Raw genomic sequence first — 23,646 nt, forward strand, 5'->3', positions numbered from 1 at the left:
AAATAAATAATATATAACTAGCTGACCCGTGCAACTTCGTCTGCACCAAATCGGTTGTTACCGGAAAACACGAATAAAATGACATTTTCTGAAAATGAATCCTAGCTAGATCGATTTGTGGCCCCCCAAAACCCCCTGTCTACTAAATTTCATGAAAATCGTTGGAGCCGATTCCGAGATTCCAATTATGTATATACCAGAATTGCTCGTTTAAAGATATAAGATATATGCATAGCCCCGTCTAAGTTTGTGGACTCCTCTTAGCCCAGCACGGCTAGTGTGGGCAGAGGACAATTATCTCCACGGGGAAAGGAGAAAAATGTATTTTCTCCCACAGCTTTAATCAACTCACAGAGTGTAATACTAAACAGGTGTACAGTTCTCCTATTCCATATTCCCGTGCTTAAATTATAACCCCCCTCCCCCCCCTCCACAAAAATTATAGCTAATGATATATTGTAACAACCTTCTAAAGCACGGGAAAATGGAATAAGAGAAGTTTATCCCCGTTTATTATTAAACATTATAATATCCAAATAATATATGTGTACTAATAAACGGATGTAAACTTCTCCTCTTCCATATTCCTTTGCTTTAGTATGTGGACACGTATTTTAAATTCCTTGACAGGGGATTTACACGACTTATACGATTATATATTAAATAAATATACTACAACAATACACACATCGCCATCTAGCCCCAAAGTAAGCGTAGCTTGTGTTACGGGTACTAAGATAGCTGATGAATATTTAACAGATTATACAGATAAACATTACTGGCCCACTACATTGCGGTCTCCTCCCACAATAAGAAAGGGTTGAGGCCGTACTCCACAACGCTGGCCCAGGGCGGATTGGTGGACTACACACACCTTTGAGAACATTATGTGAGACTCTCAGACATGCAGGTTTCCTCACGATGTGTTCCTTCACTGTTGAAGCAAATGATATTTTAATTACTAAGAACGCACATAACTCAGAAAAGTTTGAGGTTGGGATTCGAACTCGGCCCCCCGATGGTGAAGTCACCGCTCTTACACTGGCCTATCCTACCGCTTCCTACGATCTCTACGTTAACAAAAGTAAAATGGTACCATTTCGAAACAAAACTAAAAACAATTGCAAATCCGCCTATAAAAATTACAGGTTTAAGAACGTAGTTACGCCTAAACATAGGAACATTAAAAACAACATCCAAACTCCATTTGAGTTCGGTTAAAAAGAGCGCGAAATGCGAATGAAAAAAAAACAAATATAGGTCAAACCTCGGTGGAACTAAAAACTTTTTAGTTCAACCAGAGTCCAGTGTAGAGGCTGAATTTAAAAAAAAAAAACTTTACCAACTTTCGAAACTGAAGTCGTGCTTTTATACCGTGTGAACGGAAGCGATGCCAACTGGTCTGGCCTGGCCGGGGTTATGTTTTTATTCGCGACAAAATATAAATAAACACCGGCCCAGGCAGTAAACTCTCCCGCCATTTTGTTTTGGCGGGAAAGCAGAGAATAAAATTTCATTTTACTCATCTTTTAACCACATCCTACCTTACTATATTGTAAATGCGAAAGTATGTATGATGAAAATTAATCTTAATTTGCTATACTCCGCGAACAGCAGGATAATCTGTATGGTGTAATTTATAATTTCTTCAATCCGTACACTCCACACCAAACAGATCTTCGGCAATGAACCCTCTACGCACGTTTCGCTCCGAAACCATCCAATGAATAATTGTAAAGTCAACATCTACTGAGGATGCTCCGGTTTTTGTGGGGTATACGGATTGAAGAACTTATAAATTACACCATACAGATTCTCCTGCTGTTCGCGGAGTATAGCAAATTAAGCTTAATTTTCATAATATATTATGGATTTCCGCAAAGTAACGCCTGCTTCTATCCAATAAAGTATGTATGGATAACGATGAAGGAAAACGTCGTGAGGAATTCTGCATGCCTGAGAGTTCTCCATAACGTTCTCAAGGACGTGAAAAGTCTACCAATCACTTGGCCATCATGGTAGACTACGTCCTTGACCCCTTTTCATTGTGGAAGGAGACCCGTGCTCTGTAGTGGGCCGGTGATGGTTTGGCCGGGGATGATTATTAAGCTTCCGATATTAAAAGCCCACAGATCTTGTATTTACGCTTTTTTATTTGTACATATGGTAGAAGGCGGTGAACGACGCGATAAAACACTTCTTACTCACAAGAAATCAGATATCCGGATTCGCTTGTCGCTGTACTCAAATAATACCGTACCCAGTCATCAAAAACATCGTGTAGGAATAGACTATGGCATATCATAAAACCCCACCTTAGAAAGTCGATCAATAATACCGTATCCATTCATCAAAATCATCGTCTAAAAATACACTATCATAAAACCCCACCTTTCAAAGTTGTTCAAAAATACCGTATAACATTGTGTAGGAATACACTATGGCATATCATAAAACCCCACCTGAAAAATTCGATCAAAGATACCGCATCAATTCATCAAAATCATCGTCTTGAATTAGACTATGGTATATATTAAAACCCCATCTCACAAAGTCTATTAAAATACCGTATCCATACAACAACGCATCACAGACAACCATCTAACGCTAGTTACTGCATAATTCATAATTTAATTACCTGCTACACATAAAATTATATTTAAAGATCAAAGTGTTGACCATTGCATGCAAAGCGTATTAAAAAAAAAAAAGAAATTCACGCGCCACGTTGAATATTTAAATTTGGAATGCGCTAGTGAAGTCCGAATTGATATCACGTAATGTCGTAAATGTGGCGATATTTACTATCGTAAATGTACTCGTAAAATTCATAATAACTAGTCCCGCGACGATAAAAATAAGATTTGTAAGTCTGTGTGTCTGTCATATGGATCAGCTGATACTAGCTGTGGCCCGCGACTTGGTCTTCATTTGTTTCGATTTTGTAACAACTAAAATATCACATGAGAAAAAGATAAAGAAATCTCACATGACAGCAGGGTCCTGGGGCGAAAGGGTCGTTTCATTTAAAAGTAATCTAAAAAAACATAAAAAATATACAAGTGAAGTTAATATAAAGCGATTAAAAATAGGCTAGACTTATTGACTTGATTCCTATAAACGCGGTACCTATTTGAATGCCTGTGAGATTGATTTTTATTATTTGGTTGGCACGGCGTATTTTTTACCCTATTTCTAAGAAACTAATAACCCATCGGCTATGTGCTTACAATTTTAGCAACCTTTTATAAGCCAAATTTTATAGAAGAATATATAAAAGATAGATACATATTAAATTAATGGAAATAAATATGTACAGTGGATTAACCTTTGCATGCATAATGCTACGAAAAAAAAGAAATTCACGCGCCTTGGTCACAATTTAAATTTGGAACGCGCTAGTGCAGTACGAATTGATATCACGTAATTATACACGGCACAGATTAAAGATATTCGTAACTAAACTTCCGATGTGGACGGTTTATAGTGTGCGATATTTAAATACCTTTTTGATAAACAGTAGAATGTATTTGGTAATAAATAACTAAACTGAAAATTAAAAATATTTCTATAGTTGCTTGTTTTTTCAAAGTTTTAATTATAAGAAGAAATTAGTTTAAAAGTTCAAACCACGTTTCTTACGTGTTCTTGGATTGGAGGAAACCTGCAACTTCACAATCTTTAAAAAAAATGATTAAACAGTATTGTGTAATAATACTTTGAGTGATGGTAGGTAAAGACCCCAGATTAATAAATATTTGTTAATGAATATTTATTTATATAAGGATTTTGAAAACATAAACCTGACTACACCAAAAGTATCTTTTTCTCTATAAGTAAAAATACACAATTTCGTGTACTTAGATTTACTATTTTTTCCGTACTGTATCGAATGTGATAAGTTTCCTTTAGACAGAATCTTAAAGATTTCCTCTCTCAAATAAAAAATTGTCCAAAGCGTTTTTTTTAATTGACACAATTATAAAAAAACGCTTGCAGCCATGTATAAGGTACCTACTATGATAAAGCAGCGCTGATTGTGAATTATTAATAATTGACCTTCGTACAAGATGTATCATAAATCAGTTTAAATCGTATCGCGGTCGTGAGCTGTAAAAACACCATGTAATTGTCCTCTTTTGACTTTCGCTGACTTCCTCCAACTGTTAGCGTCTTGTCAACAAAACCTACCATGCACACCGCACACACCTTGAGCCAATTAAATAAGATTGATTTTTGTTTGTACATCAAACTATTAAAATTTGTAATGAAAACCTGATACGCACAATTATTAATGCAGTCTGTTTGTACTTTATGTAGTTAACATATGGTAGATTTTTGATTGGCAATAAAAGGTTTTTAATTTGCCAATGTTTAAAAATAATATAATGCGCTTGCCAACGAGACGAAGTGGCGTGATGTGACGAATATTTTTCATAATACTTTCAAAATATTTACCAAGTGCTTATTTTAAAAGCGATAAAGCTTATTTTGGAATGCTTTTATTAAACATTAAGAAGTAATTAGTAACGAGAAGTCCTTCTGATTTTTGGGTACAGATTGTGTAATTTTTGAGAGTTACGCAATCGGAACAGAGAATCCTTAGAATAGACTTTTTAAAGTTTTTTCCACCTATTTCTTATAAGTAAAGGTTTTGGAACGTCAAGTTTGGCTGTTGGTAATTACTCTACCACCAGTTCTACAGGCGGATTCTACCGTGAAGAACCAGCAAGAAACTCTACAGTGGCCTTTAAAAGATCAACATTTGACAATTAAACAATTATTATTCTATAATTTTTTTATGCCCACCAATCCGCACTGGGCCCGCTGACCGAAGGATTTCGGCTTCACTTTCATTAGACCGAGTTCGAATCCCCTGCACCTCTAACTTTCCGTTATAAACGTTTTTCGTTTCTAAGTTATGTGCGTTTTAAGTAATTAAAATATCACTTGCTTCAACGGTGAAGGAAAACATCGTGAGGAAACCTAGAGATAACCCTAGATATAACTATAACCTAGAAACGTGGTAGAGATCGCTTTTAAGCGATAAGCCTTTGTACCTTTTCTCCTTTATTTTAATTGTGTATTTATTTTCAATGCTTGTTTTTTTTAGTATTGTGTACAATTTGATTGATTATAAATAAAATAAATGAATATACTACGACAATACACACGTCGCCATCTAGTCCCCAAAGTAAGCGTAGCTTGTGTTATGGGTACTAATATAACTGAAATTCATAAAAATATTCATCAGTCATCTCAGTACCCATAGCACAAGCTACGCTTACTTTGGGGCTAGATAGCGATGTGTGCGTTGTCGTAGTATATAAATTATTTATTTATTTATAACCTATCCTTTCTGTAAGTCGGTTAATAATGACTGTTTATTACAAAATTAATATTCATTTTTGTTATTAATTACGAAATATAAAAATTCTATACGCTCCACTTTAAAAAATTTAATCCGTATAGTAAGATCGGGCTTCATCTTCTGCCCTCATTCTGCCCGCGACATCGTCCGCGTGGACCTCGGTATTGGGTCTATAGTTTAGCTCGTAAACCAATTGGGAACTACTTAACGAATCTTAGTACCCATAACACAAGCTACGCTTACTTTGCGGCTAGATGGCGACGTGTGTGTTGTCGTAGTATATTTATATTTATTTATTTACCTTCAAGGCTAGAGTGAATAGGCTTCTTCTAGGCAAGCGTGCTCCAACCTAGACCTCATCATTGCTTTCTAACGGGCATGATGGTCGTCAAGCGCTGGCCATCAGCCTGGTATCGTCAACAAAAAAAACGGTTGGTGACATCTATACTCTGATCTGCCGTCGCCAAACGACAATCAACCTTGTATGTATGTATAAATAGAGACCGGAAGTAACCTTTGTTTTTTTTTTTATTTCACTTCATGTTAGCCCTCGACTGCAATCTTATCAGCCACTGTAACCAAGCGGTTATAGCGAGTGGGGAGGAATTCGACTTCACTTTCGGGGCCGAGTTCGAATCCTCTGACTTTTCTAAATAATGTGCGTTTAAGGCAATTAAAATATCACTTGCTTCAACGGTGAAGAAAAACATCATGTGGTAACCTGCATGCCTGAGACTCCATAATGTTTGTGGAGGTGTGGACTCCATAAGCTTGGACAGCGACTGGTGGACTACGGCCTTAACCCCTTCTTATTGTGGGAGGAGACCCGTGCCATGTAGGGTTGCCAGACGGTTGTCTGGGAAGTGTACAACGGGTTCCCCGGACGTCCAATAAATCCAACGAGAGGGACATGCCGTGGTGGTTTTTAGTTCGGGTAAACGAGTCCCACATAACCTCTGTCCTGCCCAAAAGGACAGAGGTAGCCATAAAGCTATTCCACCACGACAAAGAAAAAAAAAAAAAAGGGTTGCCAGACGGTCGGGAATTGGCGGGATTCTCCCGAATTTTTGTATGTCCTCCCGACTCCAGACAAAGAAAATAATCTCCCGAAGACGAAACTTGCAAACAACACGAAAAAAAAAATTAAAAATACTTATGGCAAGAACAAAAACAATAAACATGCTCATTCGGTTCTTATCTTATGTGTCACAAATACCTACTATGTTTTTTTTTCTTATATCTACAGTGCTATGCAAAAATATGTTTGTTTACTTATAGATTATGTATAATTAATATTATTAACTTATTTTTTGACGTGACAACGTCTTATAATTCGATGGAGCCGGCTGCACGCACGAAAAAACATGACGTATGCGGCGTTACCTCGCTCTGAGGCGTTCCATTCAAGGCTTGAAGTGCAAGCGAGAGCGCGGAACGAGCGACAAACAGGCACAGTCGGCCTCCGCGTTCGACATCTGTCTCTCTCCTACTTGAGTGAGCGATGCGTCCGCGTGGACAGCTTCTATACAATACTACATTTACATGTTTTCGGCAAGAATGAAGTGCAGTGAAAAGTGAATGTGGTGTCAATTGTTTATAGCAACGATAATATCTATCAAACAAATAAAATTAAAATTTTCTTTTGAAAAATGCAACCATTCCATCAGTATTTTCTTACGACGTTGTCACGTTCAACTATCGTCAGTAAGCCGACTTTACAGACAACCAATTTTTTTTATTTCTCCCGACCAAATCCCGAGAAGATCCCGAAAAATCGGGTATTGATCCCTATAACTGGAAGAATCGATCTGGCAACCCAAGTGCCATGTAGTGTCCACCACGCTGACCCAGTGTTGCTGGTGGACTCCACATACCTTTGATAGCATTACGTAGAACTCTCAGGCATGCAGCTTTCCCCACGATGTTTTCCTTCACCGTTGACGCAAGTGATATTTTAATTACTCAAAACGCACATAACTTAGAAATGTTCGAAATGCGTGCTGTTATTCGAACTCGGCCCAGCTTTTAGTTTCTTCTACAAACGTAGAATGAGGCGAAAGATGACATTTTTGAATATATTCTTATCTTGTTACGCCAAAGAAGTATAACTTCTAACGCGTGTGCATAAGTACACACACATTATTTTTTTTATTTCATCATATAAACCAACTACCTACAGGGCACGTGGAAATGCGTGCTGGGATTCGAACTCGGTCCAGCTTTTAATTTTTTCTACAAACGTAGAATGTGGGGAAAGATAACATATTTGAAAATATACTTATCTTGTTACGCCAAAGAAGTATAACTTCTAACGCGTGTACATAAGTACACACACATTTTTATTAATTTTATCATATAAACCAACTACAGGTTACGGGACTGTTCCCACAATGAGAAGGGGTTAAAGGGAAGGGATGTTCTCTTTATTTATTTATTTTAAATTCGCGACAACCACAGACGTCTTCGTTTCTCCGTGACATGAGCATAACCTATAACGTAAACAAACGTAACCCGGTTATGTAATAGAGTTATATCAGAAGCGATACTGGCAATGCCAAGGCCGAAATGGCTGCCAACTATTCAAGTATAATTCACAATAACATCTGTTTATCGCTGCGCTGATGGCCTAGTGGGTTTGGCTCCTGCTTCGCTTTCGGGGGACGAGTTTGAACCCCGACACGCACTTCTGACTTTTCTAATCAATCTGTGGCGTGCATAGAGGGTATGCGGATTATCCCTATCCCTATCCCTACTAATATTATAAATGTCAATGTAAGTTTGTTTGTTACGCTTTCACGCAAAAACTACTTAACCGATCCTCATGAAACTTTGTACACATATTCTTGGAAGCATTAGAAGTAATATAGGATACTTTTTATCCTGACATTAAGCTCGGTTCCTTTGGGAGAGGGGATGAAAGTGTTTGACGATTTTACACCATAGCTCCGACAAATAATAACCGATTTAAATAATTATTTTTGTACTATAGATGTTATTTTTTTTTTTTTATTATTGATAGGCCAGCGTTTGACGACAATCATGCCTGTTAGAAAGCAATGATGAGGTCTAGGTTGGAGCACGCTTGCCTAGAACAAGCCTATTCACTCTAGCCTTGAAGGTACTCAAATTATACGTGGCAGGAAACACAGTTGCCGTGAGGGCGTTCCACATCTTAGCGGCACGTATCAGAAACGTGGATAAAAAACGTTATAATATATGTTTAATTTTGCCAAAACTTAGTGTAGATCTATCTGATTTGTTATTTTTTTTAGAACTACAATTAAATTTAATGCAACATCAAAAAAACAAAATCAAACGCAGACGAAGTCGCAACAACAGCTAGTATAAAATAAAGAAAATCTCCAGTTCGAGTTATAAATACTAAAGGGTAGGCTTTTTATAACTCTTACAATGCCTATCCTTAAGTTTTTTATAAATTTTACTACAAATTTTCTTCATTTAATATCGTCTGCATACCCTGTGCATGCACGCCACTGTAATCAAACAATAATACTTTATTGCACACATAAAATAAATAAAAGAGAACAAAGGTACAAGTCAATTAAATTTGTGTAACAAAGGCGGCCTTATCACTAATAGTGATTTGTTCCACGCAACCATTATGAGGAATTGGCTCACATGTGAATCCTTATAGCGGTGCGCAAAACTCTAAGAATATATACATTATACATACATATTACTAATTACAAAAACAGTACATATATAAAATAAATAAAATAAATGAATTCTAAGTTATGAATGAATGCACTTTTATTGCACACAACAAAAAGAAAAAAATAAAGAAAAGTATAACAAAACAACGTATACAATTTGGCGGCCTTATCGCTTCATAGCAATTTCTTCCAGGCAACCAATGGCATGGATAAAAAAAACAGAAAATAGTTAGGCGGTGCATAATAGGTACATATCATTTTTTTTATTGAAACTAAAATGTTACACAGAATATCAATACAATAGTAGAAAGAAAAAGAAATACAACACAAAAAGTAAAACAATTTCACATGAATTGGTTAACATATTAAATTTGTAAAGCTGAATGCACATAATATTGATATTTGCCTCTTATAATATACCTGTGGACCCCACACTAGGTGACCTGTATCGTGGGGCCCAGTTAATAGATTGCCAAAATTGATTGCTCGGCCAAAAAAGAGAAATTGATGAAGGTGACAGTTTTAAATAAAGGCATTAATTACCCATAAAATAAATATTTCATTACTCAAATAAATATATAAATAGATGACCCGTGCAACTTCGTTGCACCAAATCGGTTATTACCGGAAACACAAATAAAATGACATTTTAAAAAAATGAATCCTAGCTAAATCGATTTATCGCCCCCGAAACCCCCTGTATACTAAATTTCATGAAAATCGTTGGAGCCGATTCCGATATTCCAATTATATATATATGTATACAAGAATTGCTCGTTTAAAGATATAAGATAAGATAAAAAAATATTTACAACTAAAGACAAATAAATAAATAGGTAACTTATATAAATATGATATTTACTTAAAAATAATACAAAAAATTAAATATGAAACACAGTAAATATAATGAATAATTATCTTTAAAAAATGAAAAAAGACTAGAATTGATTGAATGATAATATGTACATACATTTTAAGCAACTAAATATGACAGCCGATTGGCGCAGCGGGCAGCGACCATAGCCTCTGAGTCCAAGGCTGTGAGTTCGATTCCCACTACTGGAAAAATGTTTGCGTGACGAACATGAATGTTTTTGCGTTACATTGGCGTTTATCTGTATATTATAAGTATTTATGTATCTGTATACATAAAAATGTTATGTTGGTTTATGTACGCTTCAAAAACTCAAAAAGTTCTACACCGATCGAGCTGAAAATTTTAGCATGATATAAAATCCGCATCAGGAATTGTTTTCATCTATTTTTTGCATCTAGTTATTCATAAAAATATTCATCAGCTATCTTAGTACCCATAACACGAGCTGTGTGTATTGTCGTAGTATATTTATTTATTTATAATTATTATTCATTTGGCAATTAACAATCGGCACTGGACCCAGTGCGGATTTGTGGACTCCGCACACCTTTGAGAACATTATGTAGAACTCTCAAGCATGCAGGTTTCCTCACGATGTTTTCCTCCAACGTTGAGCAAGCGATATTTTATTTGCTTAAAACGCACAACGTAAATTAGATAGTATAAGTACAATAAGGGCAATATATTACTTAGCTATGAAAACATTAAAATAGAAAATAAGAATTTAGGATTAAGGAAAATTGTATTTACTTAACTCTATTATATTTAGCCAGTAAGGTACTTAATTGTAAGGAATGTAAATAAAGCTTTATTATTATTATTATTATTATAAAACGCACAAAACTTAGAAAAGTTAAGAGGTGCGTGCTGGGATTCGAACACGGCACTCCGAAAGTGACGTCGAAGTCCTACCCACTGGGCTATCACCACTAACAGTCTAAACATCACTGTAGTGGAATAATAAGTAATAATAAAAAAACATACTTACTAATTCCTCATTTTTGAAGTCGTACTTCTTTTGGCGCGTTAGGAAAAAATGGTCACACCGTCACAAAAAACCGACACCATGAAGTTAGCTGTAGTCAACATTTTAGTTTTTCTAAAAAAGGTTTGACAGTTGACTTTCAATAATTCTATTGTTAGTGTCGTTTTTTCTACAAACGTAGTATACTTACATAATGCGAAAGATACAATTTATGAAAAGATTTTTATCTTTTTACGCCAAAGAAGTATAACTTCTAACGCGTGTACATAAGTACACACGATTTTTTTCCTATTATAATGAATCTTTACTCATTCGAAATACAAAACTTTGGTTGGGTACGTATATTGGGCAACGGCGACCGATGTTTATCAGATAGTGTGGAACGCGAAGACAGACAGATACCGGGCGTTGAATGAGACGAATTTTAAATAGTATCTACCCACTTAGTTACCTTCAACATTAGTAGGGCAGCTAAACGAGAAAATGTAAACCGATCTTGAGATGTTGAGTATTACAAAACGAGGTTCAAACAACATTTACTATATTGCATAGAAGCAGGCGTAACTTTGCGGAATTCCATAATATACCTACTGAGCTATACTCCGCGAAAAGCAGGAGAATCTGCATGGTCGTAATCATCATATCAACCGATTGACTGCTGGACACAGGTCTTTTGTAGAGAGTTCCAAATTCCACGGTTCTGTGCAGCTTGAATCCAGCGGCTACCTGCGACGCGCCTAATGTCGTCCGTCCATCTCGTTGGGTCGACCCCAACGTCCATCCTTTCTCCGAACTGTGCCCGGCACTTGCCTTCTACGAATCTCTTCAATTCTGATTTGATCGCGTAGAGATACTCCGAGCATAGCTCTCTCCATCGCCCGCTGTGTGACTCTGAGCCTTCTTATGAGGCCCATAGTTAACGACCATGTTTCTGAACTATAGGTCATCACTGGCAACACGACACGACTGGACGTCGACAAAATAATGGACTTTAGCCCTTAACTGCTTTTTTGAATATCGCCAGTGTTTTGGATCGTCGTTTGGTCGTCGTCGTCCTTGGTATTGATGGATACCGACGACGTCACGCTGGTGACATCATCATCATAGCTTCAACCGATTGAAGTCCTCTTCTGGACATAGGTCTTTTGTAGGGAGTTCCAAATACCACGGTTCTGTGCCGCTTGAATCCAGCAGCTACCTGCGACTCACCGAATGTCGTCCGTCTATCTCGTCGGGGGTCGACCAACGCTGCGTTTACCATACGATTAATTTTTAGATAATGCCATTTTATTCGTGTTTCCCGATTTGGTGCAGACATAGTTGCACGGGTCAGCTAGTAAGTATTTATGTATATTATATCCCTATCCCTACTAATATTATAAATGTGAATGTAAGTTTGTTTGTTACGCTTTCACGCAAAAACTACTTAACCGATCCTCATGAAACTTTGTACACATATACTTGGAAGTGTTAGAAGTAATATAGTATACTTTTTATCCCGACATTAAACTCGGTTCCTTTGGGATGAAAGTGTTTAACGATTTATACCATAACTCCGACAAATTATAACCGATTTAAATAATTATTTTTGTACTATAGAGTTTATAATATGTGTTTATTTTTGTACAAACTGTGGTTGGAGATAGAGGACAGAACTCCTCAGCGGACAGCAAACCCCTCATTCAAGGCTTAGCGATACTGAGTACTTTAATTTTTTTTAGAACTACAACTATATTTATTGCCACATCAAAAAACAAAAGCAAACGCAGACGAAGTCGCGGGCAACAGATAGTTTATAAATATATCATCACCTGTTAGTACCCATAACAATATTATTATATTTATAAGTAAAGAACGGCTGGACCAATTTTTATGCTAAATGATTTTTTGGATTCCTCTAGACCGGAATAGGATATTAAGTATTAAAATATAACATTCTTTAAAAAAAAAAAAAAATATCCGCGGTACGTAGTTCGCCAGGACAGCTAGTTACTACAAAAATATAATAAATTTTGAAAAGCTACGGCTGCGTCTTATTGTTAGTTTTAGATTTTTTATTGTTATGAAGGCCGACTGGCTCAGTGGGCAGCGACCCTGCTTTCTGAGTCCAAGGCCATGGGTTCGTTTCCCACAACTGGGAAAGTTTGTGAAAATAGGTGTTTTTCAATGTCTGGGGTCAAAATAGGTGTTTATTGTATGAGTTTTTATGTAATATTATTCATCAGTCATCTTAGTACCCATAACACAAGCTAAGCTTACTTTGGGGCTAGATGGCGATGTGTGTATTGTCGGAGTATATTTATTTATTTATTAAGATGATCATCCAACATCATCTCTTCAAACGAACGAAGTCCACTGCTGGAGAGAGTTCTTGGTCTTTTGTAGAGAGTTCCAAAATCCACGGTCCTGGGCCGCTTGTTTCCAGCGGATCCCAGCGACTCGTTTGATGTCGTCTGCCCACCTCGTTGGGGGCCGACCGACGCTGCGTTTACCTATGCGGGGTCGCCACTCCAACACCTTGGAACCCCAACCATGAAGATGATCACCCACACGATCCAAAAGAATACCAAAAGAAAACGGACCATCGTGTTATTCAGGCCAATGTCATAAGGTCGCCCGAACAATGAGACACTTAACGATGTGTTAACGTTAAATGTTAAAATAGGTCGATTACAAAACCGCGTGTTATTCGTGGAAAAATGTAAATAACTAATGATGTCGAAAACTATACTTGTTATTATTCCATACAAACCTATTATTTTTCCATACAAACGAATTAAATTTTATAAATTTAAAATGCATATAAAAATTTTCGGATCCGACACGATTTGAACCTGCGACTCTCTGGCAATCGCGGCCCGAACGCTTTCTCCAACTAAGCTACGGCTCTCCTACGGCAGTCGCGAAGCTGAAGTGGCAATGGGTGGGGCACATAGTTCGGAGGAGGGATGGACGTTGGGATCCCAAGGTGCTGGAATGTCAGCCACGCACTGGTAAACGCAGCGTTGGTCGACCCCCGATCAGTTGATATGATGATGATGACGATGAATTGCCCCCACCATAAATCGAATCCCGTACCTCATACTTAAATTCACAGCACTCACCGTTGCGCCAGGGAGGTCGTCAAAAGGCGATTTTAGTGCAGGCATAACTTGTTATATCAGTCGCGGTCCCGAGATGGAAGTTTACTTCATGAGTAATTTTACACGTAAACTTCCATCCCGCGCGTTTTATTTACTTATGAACCATAGTTAGAACATAAACCGTAAATCCCAAAACAGCTATCCGTACTAACATGAAATGTTTAAAGTGTATTTTTTTTTCTTAACGCCCGATCTAAGGAACCAAACGAATGATTTTTGGCATAGGCTGTTGAAAGGGCGAAAAGTAACAAAGGCTTCTTTTGATGGAAAAATATCAAACTCCGTCATTTACGTCCTAATGAAGCAATCAAACGATTTATTCACCGCGGGTAACTCCGCGCGGCATTGCTAGTATACAATATTGACGGCCGATTGGCGCAGTTTGCAACGACCCTGCTTTCTGAGCCCGAGGCCATGTGTTCGATTCCCACTGATGGAAAGTGTTTGTGTGATGAGCATGAATGTTTCAGTGTCTGGGTGTTTATATGTATATTCTAAGTATTTATGTATATTATTCATAATAATATTCATCAGTCATCTTAGTACCCATAACACAAGCTACGCTTACTTTGGGGCTAGATGGAGATGTGAGTATTGTCGTAGTATATAATATGGTTTTGACATGAGACGTAAAAAAACAGAAAAAAAACTTGTATACGATTAAAAAAAATGCTTACCCATCAGCCCCAACAAAAGTCTCCTTCGCAGTAACACCATTATAGTGTATACGATTCTCGATCTCGCCGTCCACCAGATAGTCAGTCATCACAAAATTCACCATTTCCTTATTTAAACGCCGCCTTAAATATCTTATGTCGCTTAAAATGTGTTTGTCTTTCACCAAAGTGTTATTTGACTTTGGCTGTATAGGTCCATGCCTGTGCCTCAACTTGTAATTGCTTAGTCTATGGGTAGAGTTTGACGTTTCTATGTCAATGTCAACATCACTATCACTGTCACTGTCACAGTTTATGGAGCCAAGGAGTAGCAGTAGGAGTACAGGGGTGCGCAGCATTTTTTTCCACGACAAATCAGTTGGTATCTTTTTTTTCGCCTTAGGTGACTTCAGCTCCATAGTATGATCTGAAACAAAGTAAAAAATTATCAATACATCTGAAAATTAAAGGGACAATAGGCGACCTTATCGCTTAAAAGCAATCAACAGGTTAGTTTTTGGGACAGAGCTCGTCCGGGGAATCACAATCCCCATGCTTATATCTGCCGCTAAGCAGCATTGTTGCGTCCGGTCTGAAGGGCGTGGTTGCCGGTGTGATTGCAGGTACATGAGGCTTAACACCTACGCCTCAAATTGATAGAAACAGGGCGGTACGTTGCAGGACATGCTCCTTGCATGTCCTGTGATGTCTTGCTCTGTTTAAAGGCTTTTGCTTTTAAAATCAGCTGTGCCATCTGCTTCGTCTGTCAATCATTAATATATAAAAAAAAAATAGCGGGAAGTTAAAAGTTACTCTGCATCATCACTCCCCATCAGGTGATATTGCAGCCAAGGGAAAGAAAAAGAAAGAAAGAAAAATGGTCTTTATTGTCACACATTTGTGTAAAAAGTTACATTTGTGTCATAAATTGTTAAGGAATAAAAATTTAAAAAAAGTGTGACTAAGGAGCTGGCTCAGTATAGCTGCATACTAAAACGCGCAGCGCTGGTTTTCAGCAAGACCCATTATCTTCGTCGTCACTGAATCCTCGCGACTAAACAATAACAAAATAATCATAAAAAAGGACAATAACATAGTATATAATATATAAACAAACAAAATGTATTTTTTACATTAACACAAGCTTATTACCCCTGAAGGACATCGTGAAATACAAAATCATCAAACAGGTAAATAATAAGGGATAACTTCGCTATCCCTGCTTAACCATAAGGCCGCTGTAGCGGTCTCCACATTGCCAAACTAGATGGCGCCACAAAAATCCTGCATCGCGCAAGTGTTCACAATAATCTATATATATAAAAGAGAAAGTGTGTGGGTATGCTCCGTATAGGCTCCAAAACGGCTGGACCGATTTCAATGAAACTTTCAAGGAATCTCCGGATTGACCTGACGAGTAATCCTGTTAAGTTTGGTGACGATCGGAGCACTCCTATTTTTGAACTGTCAAACTGTTAAATACAGCTTTTAATAAAATAAAGCAAAATCTAGCACGGCGAAGCGGGCTGGGTACGCTAGTTGACTATATATACAACTTCCAAAGATGAATTTTCGGAGCTCGGTCCCCGAGCACGATCACCCGCTCGGAGAAAGATCTTCATATTGTTACGGTCGAGCGTATCACCATAGCTCCCGTACATCGTCTTTCGTCTCCCACTACTTGAAGAGTCTATTTTCTTTTATTTTCTTACTTGTGGAGTAAAAATCAAGAGTATAAATAACAATAAATAAATAAGTAACTTTTAGTAAAATAAAGAAAAATCTACATAAAAACTACGCCGCGGCTCTATGGTCGTAGTTTTTTTGTCATCATTGTCTATGACTTCCAGTTGTGTCAGATGTAGATATAACCAGCCACCTTGCATCAACCTCATTTCGAATAGATTTAGCAAACAATTAATTATTTGTTTATTTTACAGCTATCTGACAGATAAGATATAAAGATGATTGATGCGGTGTGGTTAAGTTGCCACAGAGCAAAAGAATAAATTAAAAATGGAATTAAAATAATCGTTTTTTTTTTTTAGAAACGTTAACATCTAAAAGTTACATGGAAGCGTTGATAGCCTATTGGTTAGGACTTCGGCTTCACTTTCAGGGGGTCGGAAATCATGTGCCCGTTTTCACTAAACCTAGGAATCGCTTAACTCAGATGCTTAATGATTTGGGGGTAAAAAAAACCGTTTCACCAACACTTAGATGATGACTAACGACGCCATCTAGAGTTACAACATTGATGTATAAGGCACTCGTAAACTGACACTTGACAGGTAAAAAAATAGAATTTGGTTTCTTTTAATAACTTAATAATGAAACTATGGAAATAATAATTACAAACTAAAATTAATATTTATAATAAATATAAGCCGTCTAACTGTTCACTTATGGGCATGGTACCCAAAATGCTGGCGCTATTGCCCCTTTGTATAGCTAGACTTAGCCGTTGGGCTAAATAAGCGCCAGCTCTTGGATCACCTTTAATAACCCTAAAAACCCATGAAAAATATGACAATACAAACACAAAATAACACCTTGTGGCAAGAATCATAGACAAGTTAGGCTCATTTGAGTGGCCCAGTGCAAAACGATTTGTGAAAGGTAAATGTATGCCTAGAAATCTTCTTTAGGCGTTAATTACTTAGGCATTGCCTCGATCGACATTGGTGAAGTCGGGCACTAGGTAACATAGCTGATATTCAATGAAACCTGCATGCCTGAAAGTTCTACATAATGTGCACAAGGGCGTGTGAAGTCCACCAATCCGCACTTGGCCGGCGCGGAAATCCCTCTCATTCAGGGAGGAGTCGTAACCCTCGTTTTTTCGTGAAAAAAACTTTATTAATTAATTAAGTTAATTATTAAGGTTGTGGGTTTGTATGTGTGTAGGATTGTGTTTGAGGGAAATGTCATGTCTGTGTAGAAGAGGTTGTGGTTGGACATTATTGTGATTGTGCGTGGGTTCACCAGTTCGATGTGTCGGCTCTTCACTACCCTGTAAGAATTTACGGACTATCCTGCAAGTGTTCAGTATTACAGCTTTTTGGAGAGATATGTAGGTGAATTCCGGTTAAGCTAATTGAGTAAGCTGAGTGACTGGTGAAGTTGTTTGGGAATTACACCTGTAGTGGAAAATACTATGGGAATATTATTAAAAAAATCCTGTAAATCTTTATAAGCAGCGCATTTAAAGAATAGATTTGTATGCTAAATCGCACAAAGTCGCGTGAGTATACGCTTTTACAACATGATTCCTAAGGAAATTCTTGACCTACCAATGCATACATTTAAAAAATGTGTAAAAACGCATCTAGTACAGCGAGGTTACTATACATTTGATGAATTCCTCAATGACAAGGTAGATTGGAAGCAGCCAGCCTCGCTCTCATCTCCCGTAAGATAGAAAAATGATTGTAAATGTTAATGTTTGAAAATAGCAACTAATGAATTTCTTGCCTGCTCTTCTCGGTAGAATCTGCTTTCCGAACCGATGGTAAAGTCACTACAAACATACATACTTGACGTTTCAAAAGTGCTTATAAAGTAGGCCTACTTGAAATAAATGAATTTGAATTTGAATTAAAATGAAAGTGTCTTTCTGTGTGTTATTTGTAACGACCGATTTTGATAAGAATATATCATTTATTTTGAAAATTTACCTCCCTAAAAGGAATATTGAAGTTATATGGAAGTTCGAAAGACTGAATTAATTCTCGTGTTTTAAATTCAGGGGTATTTCTGCGGGTAGGTTCGTTTAAAATTTTGATATCCAATGAGAAAGACTGATTTCGTCTCACCGAAGGTCGTCTGGGAGGGATCTTTTAGGTATAAGACCGTATTTCACGCAAAATAATGATGTTCAGTTTTTTTTAACATTTTTTTTTTTCATTCTATATACAGTACTTAATTAATGTGTGTGACATAAAGTTTAGAAACAAACAAAGAGTTTCTCTTAAAGCTAGCCCTAAAGGTGCAAAAGGGGTGGGAATATATATATATATATCCTATGTTTCTAAAGTTACGGCATTGAAATCTGCTGTTGAAAATTAAATATCACTAAGAGCGTTTTTTTAACAACCTCGAAAATTTTACTTATGTTATACGCGAAATGGAATGAAAAATCTCTATTGACTAGATTTTAATATGTCAGTATAGGCTTCAATCTTTGCCCATTACGAAAGATGAGCTACAAAAAAAAGTAATCTATGGCGCCAGTATTTTTTTCTAATAACCCCAGAGTGAGTGTCCTATTCCATACGAGAATTTACCACACAAGTTTTGATATCATCTTACGCTAACCAAGCGTTATTTTAGTTGGTTTTATATTGCAATACTAGTGACAATAAGCAATTCTTTCGTAACACTTGATCCCGCTGACGCGACAGTTTTGTGTGACGTTATAGTTGTATCCCTTCCCTACTACTTTACTTACTTTAAATGTCAATGTAAGTTTCTTTGTTACGCTTTCACGTAAAAACTACTTAACCGATCCTCATAAAACTGTGTACACATATTCTTGGAAGTGTAAGAAGTAATACAGGATACTTTTTATCCCGAGATTAAGTTCGGTTCCTTTGGGAGAGGGGATGAAAGTGTTTGACCATTTTATCAGACATAACTCCGACAAGTTATGACTGATTTTTAATAATTATTTTTGTACTATAGAGATTATATTATGTGTTATATTCTGCCCAAACTTTATGTAGATCTGAATGTGGTTGGAGATAGAGGACAGAACCCCTCAGCGGACAGCAGCAAACCCCTCATTTAAGGCTTAGCGATACTGAATACTTAAAATTTTTTTAGAACTAAAACTAAATTGAACGCCACATCAAAAAACAAAATAAACGGAACGAAGTCGCGGGCAACAGCTAGTTAAATATAAAGAGATAACTTCTTCAATCTTCGCTTTACACTCCTGTCTGTACTCCTCTGTACTTCTATTTTTCTCGCCATTTCATATGACCTTCCTCTTTGATCTGGGTTCCTGTCATTTCTAATTTCTACTCCAACGTATACCGACCACAGATAATGCATAATTTTGACCAGTCCGAAATAAAATACCTTTTTATCTTTAACCAAACGTACATACAAAGGCAGATTTACTTACATATAGAATTATTTTATTTTTCATTCAATTCATTTCTATTACCTACATTATAAGTACATCAAACCGAAGTTTTGCAGATGATGAGACCTTAATACGATGCTCAATGGCCTCAGCAGAGTTTCTCGACGTATTAACACGAGTAAGACGAAAATTGTGTCTAACGCTCATGTTCCGCAGCACTCAGTAATAGTTGGGAGCTCTGCACTCGAAATTTTAGTCGAGTACATAAACCTAGGTAACACAATCCAGCTAGATAGGTCAAATTTCGAGAAAGAGGTGAACCGCCGAATCCAACTCGGATGGGCAGCGTTCAGGAAACTTCGTGATATTTTTCTGAAATCCCTCAATGCCTGAAGGCCAAAGTCTTCGGACAGTGCGTGTCGCCAGTGACGAATAACGGTTTTGAAACCTCAGAGTTACTGAGCGAGCGTGGGAGAGCTAGGAGTATATCTACGTGATCAAATGAAATTAGGAGATCCGTAAAAGAACTGAATAATTATAACTAGTACTTTCTTTTCAACATGGCTACATATTTTCACATACTTTTATATATTCACATAATAATGTAAAATGGGTAATTATAATTATTCTGTGCAAGAAATAATTTAAAGTTCGAACTACAACAATGCCATTGCACATTCTCGCGAAATGGGCGTGTATTGACCTTGCCTTGCAGCGAGAATGTGAATATGGCCATAATAAGTTGTGCCTTGTGAGTTGGCAAAATGTAAATGCCGCGTCACCTCGACGGCCGTTACGTTACGTGACGTCACATCGCGTGATGCGAGCGTTAGCGGCGAAGAGATAACGATTCATAACCCACGACTTACGACACGATACGACTTGGATACGACACGATATGAACAATCTTCGACCTCAATATGCTTTGACTGCGTCTGACTAGATTTAACTATTCCGAGATTAAACTTTAAACTAAATAAGTAGATGCGCGAAAACGTAACTGCCAGTTCACAATATTAAATCGAAATTGATATTTCAGTGTGTCATTATCATCATCCGCAGCCTAATAACGTCTCAATGCTCAGTACTGGCCTCGTCTCTCATAGGAGAGACGAGGCCAGTACTGAGCATTGAGACATAGACCCGCCACGCTGCTCCAATACGGATTGGTGAGCCTTAACGAATTATCACTTTTTTTTAATACTTTTAAATAAATATAGTAAGTGAATCTATCTATTTGACGTTTGAATTTGACGGCCGATTGGCGCAGTGGGCAGCGAACCTGCTTTCTGAGTCGTAGGCCGATTCCCACTAATGTAAAATGTTTGAGTGATGTTTTTCAGTGTCTGGGTATTTATCTGTATATTGTAAGTATTTATGTATATTATTCATAAAAATATTCATCAGTCATCTTATTGCCCATAACACAAGCTAGTTTGGGGCTAGATGGCGATGTGTGTATTTTCGTAGTATATTTATTATTATTTTTTGTTTTTAACTGTGCATACATTTAACGAGGTTAAATAAAAATCTATCATTAAAACTAACAACTTCTATTGTACGACTTATAAAATTCAGTATGTATTTATTTCATACAAAAAATAAATAATGTGGCGTGCATAGGGTTTTTGACCAGGGTATGCATAAAGAAGGAAGATGCCATAAAATGGAAAAATCCTTCGCATTTATGAGCTATACAAAAATTTTAGGGTAGGCAGAGCTTTTGTGCATGAATGAAGTGCACAATACAGAATCAGCGAAACAGTCACCATATAGTCGCGGTTCCGATGTCGCCGCTGTTACATTACAGATTAGTAACAAGTTCATGGTCGCTAACTATGGGCCTCATAAGAAGGCTCAGAGTCACTCAGCGGGCGATGGAGAGAGCTATGTTAGGAGTGTCTCTACGTGATCAAATCAGAAATGAGGAGATCCGTAGAAGAACTAGAGTTACCGACATAGTTCAGCGAGTTGCGAAGCTGAAGTGGCAATGGGCGGGGCACATAGCTCGGAGAACCGATGGACGTTGGGGTCTTAAGGTGCTGGAATGGCGACCCCGCACCGGTAAACGCAGCGTAGGTCGGCCCCAAACGAGGTGGACAGATGACATCAGGCGAGTGAGCCGTTGGAGGCAAGCGGCCCAGGACCGTGCATTGTGGAACTCCCTACAAAAGACCTATGTCCAGCAGTGGACGTCAATTGGTTGAGATGATGATGATGAACAAGTTCAGTATCTTATATAAAATATTGAATATCAATTATTTAAAAAAATAGTTGTAGAACAAAAGTTTGTAGTTTTAATGTAAACAACCACATGCCGAGAGCTTTCTGGTATTTTTTTATTCCACCCTATATTGTCCGAAAAGTCGTCAGTTGTAAAGAACCCTCGTAGAAGTGCTATTAACATACCTACAGTTTCTCCCATACCGATTTTCACATTCTCCAGTTTAAGACTTTATTTCAACGAGACATTCCAATTAGTATAATTAAATTTAACGCCCCGCTTGTCTAGTGGTTGGCTTGTTTAATTATGGATCGCGAGGTACCGGGATCGATAAATAAATAATAAATAAATAAATAAATATACTACGACAATACACACATCGCCCTTTAGCCCCAATTTAAGCGTAACTTGTGTTATGGGTACTAAGATGACTGATGAATATTTTTATATAAAATATACATAAATACTTAGAATATACATATAAACAATATATACATATCGATGCTAGGATCAGGCAAAAATTTTAATAGGATTTAAAAATAGAATACCAATACAGGCTTGTATTTAGGAATAGGACCCCGTGGATATATATTTTTTTGAAGTAAAACTTCTTTAGGCGCGACTAGGAAGTAACTCAGATTTTTTCTGACGGAAGTAACGCTTACGTCAGACGAAGTAGTTTCCGCTATTTAAAAATAAAAATTTGTATTGATCGTAAGTATATGTCATATACTACACGCTAATTGACTTATACGCCAGCTGGTGCAAATATCATAATCAATTAGGATTATTTATCTTTATATATATATATATAAAGATAAATAATCCTAATTGATTATGATATATATATATATATATATATATATATAAAAGAAAGTTGTGTTAGTTACACCATTGATAACTCAAGAACGGTTGGACCAATTTTTATGATATTTGATTTTTAGGATTTCTCTTAGACCGGAATAGGATATTAAAAGTATTAAAATGTGACATTCATAAAAAAAAACAAAAGAACCGCTGTATGAAGTTCGCCGGGACAGCTAGTCTCCAATATTTTCAAATGGATCAATTGAGAATATAAAATGAAATATTGAAAGTTAAATGAAATGGCGGAGACCCAGGAACGTTTTACTCTTTCATCGATCAATAATACCAGAAGTTTTACTTCAATCGCGCGTAAAGAGTACATGCACACACTTATTGACTTTGACTTTGACTTTTGACCTAATGTGCCTGTAATCACACCGGCAACCACGCTATTCAGACGGTAACACAGCATTGCTGCTAAGCGTCAGAAATAAGCATGGCGTTATTACTTTCCCGGACGAGCTCTGTCACAAACACTCTACCCCTTCTATTATTGCACGCCTCATAAGCGGAGCGTGAGGTGATGCTGAAGTCAAGTCAAGTCAAATATTTTTTTATTCAAATAGGCACAATTGGTTTGGCGCGGAGCGATGGCAAGAGACCTGATGGTATGACGCTCATACCTTGGAGGCTTGGAAGGTCACTTCTGTGGGATGCAACTTGTGTTGATACCCTAGCTGCATCACACATCCAGGCCACTTCGTCAATGGTAGGTGCGGCTGCTTCCAGTGCCGAGCAGGCCAAGAGGCGTAAATATGAA

At 37.3% G+C, this 23,646-nt stretch overlaps 1 protein-coding gene across 3 annotated transcripts in view; it reads right to left on the reverse strand.

Moving 5' to 3' along the window:
• The window catches only part of LOC120635370, a 109,891-nt gene that overhangs the window by 74,508 nt on the left and 11,737 nt on the right, over positions 1-23,646 (reverse strand). For all 3 annotated transcript variants that reach the window (XM_039906366.1, XM_039906367.1, XM_039906368.1), the window contains exon 2: positions 14,728-15,133. In XM_039906366.1, the coding sequence (XP_039762300.1) occupies positions 14,728-15,125 (398 nt within the window). In that variant the 5' untranslated portion in view covers positions 15,126-15,133. The remainder of the gene's footprint in view (positions 1-14,727; positions 15,134-23,646) is intronic.

The sequence above is a fragment of the Pararge aegeria genome, chromosome 26, assembly GCF_905163445.1.
Source record: "Pararge aegeria chromosome 26, ilParAegt1.1, whole genome shotgun sequence".
NCBI lineage: Eukaryota > Metazoa > Arthropoda > Insecta > Lepidoptera > Nymphalidae > Pararge > Pararge aegeria.